The sequence below is a fragment of the Notothenia coriiceps genome, unplaced genomic scaffold (assembly GCF_000735185.1).
Source record: "Notothenia coriiceps isolate Sejong01 unplaced genomic scaffold, NC01 NC01_scaffold00037250, whole genome shotgun sequence".
NCBI lineage: Eukaryota > Metazoa > Chordata > Actinopteri > Perciformes > Nototheniidae > Notothenia > Notothenia coriiceps.
Window position 1 is genome coordinate 15,196,567 of NW_011369951.1, and position 2,650 is coordinate 15,199,216.

General features: G+C 38.1%; 1 protein-coding gene across 2 annotated transcripts in view; it reads left to right on the forward strand.

Moving 5' to 3' along the window:
* rbms1a (RNA binding motif, single stranded interacting protein 1a) overlaps positions 1-2,644 on the forward strand; it is a 12,118-nt gene extending 9,474 nt beyond the window's left edge. For both annotated transcript variants that reach the window (XM_010796464.1, XM_010796465.1), the window contains exons 11-14: positions 493-594; positions 1,620-1,688; positions 1,977-2,051; positions 2,382-2,644. In XM_010796464.1, coding sequence (XP_010794766.1) covers positions 493-594; positions 1,620-1,688; positions 1,977-2,045 — 240 coding nt within the window. In that variant the 3' untranslated portion in view covers positions 2,046-2,051; positions 2,382-2,644. The remainder of the gene's footprint in view (positions 1-492; positions 595-1,619; positions 1,689-1,976; positions 2,052-2,381) is intronic.
* Positions 2,645-2,650: the final 6 nt, after the last annotated feature.

Sequence of the window (2,650 nt, forward strand, 5' to 3'; positions counted from 1 at the left end):
CCCCCCCCCCCCCCGCCTTTCTCTGGATCCAGCAGGAAATGCCTGGAGCAGAGACAGTCTTGTGACTCTTTGACTCTTCCAACAGATGGTTTCCAGTGGAACAAGTGTCTCTGCTGATCTCCCCCTCCCCCACTTGTTATGGACTATTCCCTAAAGGCGTCATGTTTAAAGGAATATACCACATCTGAAAACAGACTAGCGCTGGCAACGTCACTCCTTTTACATATTTTCATCCTGTAACCTTGGAGCGTCAAATACTTCATGTTAACCTCAGACTATTATATCGCAACAGCATTAATGCTGTATATGTGCTGTAAAATATCTATTCAGACTAGGTTTTAAACAGTGACATGTGTAATACTCAACACACACACTGCCTGTCATTGTTGTTGCATCCTGTGCTTGCTATTTTATCAGGTATTTCAGAATTTGTCCATTTAGTATGCAGAATCATGTGATGTGTGCTGAAGGCTCAGCTGGTTTGTATTACAGGCTGCTGTGATGTCTCCCTCTGTGGATCCCTCCATGTCACTGCACCCTTCAGCCATGATTACTCAGCAGATGGGCCAGCTGTCACTGGGAAACTCTGGAGCGGTGAGTGGAAAATCACACAGCACTAATCAAATTAAACCTGTAAAGTATAATTAAATACAAAACACTCACAGCTATTTGGGCAACATGTTGGTTTCAATTCCTGCAATCTGTCTATAACAGTGACTAGACACAGACTTGTGAACATGGTGCAACAGTGGACATTTTGCATGGACTTCCCTGGATCAGTGCTGTGAAATCTTTATTTTGTGTTATTCATTTATTGTATTTTGAAATGACAGTGAAATGTTCATGACACTCAATATGGTATGTTAAATTACAAGCATATTGCCTAATTAAAAACAATTACAATGTAAAGTCTTGTGTGAAGCATAATTTAACCATAAATGTAAAGTATCTTTTCACACAGTTTCTACTAAATACCTCAACATTAGTTTTATAAACCGGCAGATTTACTGATCTCTGTGAAGATAAAAACACTGTTTTATAAGTCATATAGGGGAGGTTGAAGATGAAGTCTATTTCATGTTTTAAGGCTCATTAGCTCATGATGTAAGATCTGCCCCATTATCTGAATAAAATAAAAATGTATATTGATATATGAACATTTTATTTATCTTATAAGTTTGTTTGGGCTGGGCACTTATATGTGCAGGACATATTAGATAAATACAGCCCCCTCTAAAATACGTAATACTATATGTAAAGCAACATTTCTTCTCAATGCCTAAAAAATGACTGAAACCGTCCCAAACTATGGAATTCCTTTCCTTATACCTTTTTATAATTAAACTTGAAACAGATTTTTTCACACTGTCATGTAGTTGTATCCTAACCTAATTTTCTTTTAGAACTTTCTTGAATCCTCACTAGGAATGTATTATCTCTATGTAGCCTACATGATGATTATTATTTTTTTTTTTTTATTTCCTGTGGTTTCAGCTTTCTAATGTATTTTCTTTTCATGTTGAGTAACACAAGATGCCTGTTTAACAAGTATTTCAGTTTGGACGAAATGTAATACCATTTACTAATTGAGATGTATTCATTGTTTTCTTATCTTTCAGTACATGTCGGCCAACCCTGGTGTCCAGGGAGCTTACATGCCTCAGTATCCGCCCATGCAGGCAGCAGCTGTAAGTTTAATGTTTCTTTGTCTCGTTCAGCTTTTCATTCAAAACACTCCCGTTTCCACCTGGTGTCCATTAAACTGTCATTAAATCCTCAACAAAAATTGTTACAGGATATTACTCCAGCCCATGCCACTCCAATCTCATATCTTATGCAATCAAATATGGGAGTCATACAGCATTGAGTTGTTTTTGTAGAGTTAGTCCTGTAAAACTATCAATTATCTCAGTGCAAACACCGTGAAGACAGTTATTATCACGCTCTAAATGAGAGACGCTGTTTTTGCTTTTCAGGAAAACGGCACGCCGCAACAAGTGGATTCTTCCAACAACTCGTCTCCCTACAGTCAACTCGGCAAGTAACCACAGGTACGCTGGAGCTTCTGAATGTAAGCCAGCTGGCGTTAACCCAAGCACAATGTTTGTTTCAGCAACATTACTGACTCCTAATACCAGTTTTGGTAGCACAATATAATAAGACACCAACAGTTTAATTGACTATAAGTACCTGCTTTATTCACGTCTTTATACATTTGTTTAAAGACATGAATACCAATCATTTATGGGTTTACCATTTGTTAAAAAGTTATATAATTTATACAGGGTGCATTTGTCGGTCAACGATACCAAGATCCCACTGTTGCTGATATTAGTTTATGGTTTAATATCAATGCCTTTGCTTACTGTGTTTATTATCAGGCTAGATTGCTGCTCTGTGAGCCAGAGGGCAGGTGGGAGGTTGCCGATGACATCACCGTGGTAACAGTCACCGCCTTCTCTGATTGGACCAGATACATGAACGTTTTTGCACAGCCCCAATGTTTGTGGTGGAAATTGAGGACAGTGTAAATGGACTCAAACAGTTGGCTAATCACAGAAGAAGACAAAAAAAGATTTATTTTGATAAGAAACAACATGCTCTTCTTTTTCTCTTTTTCAAGGATTCTCAAACAAATGCCAGAGGACCC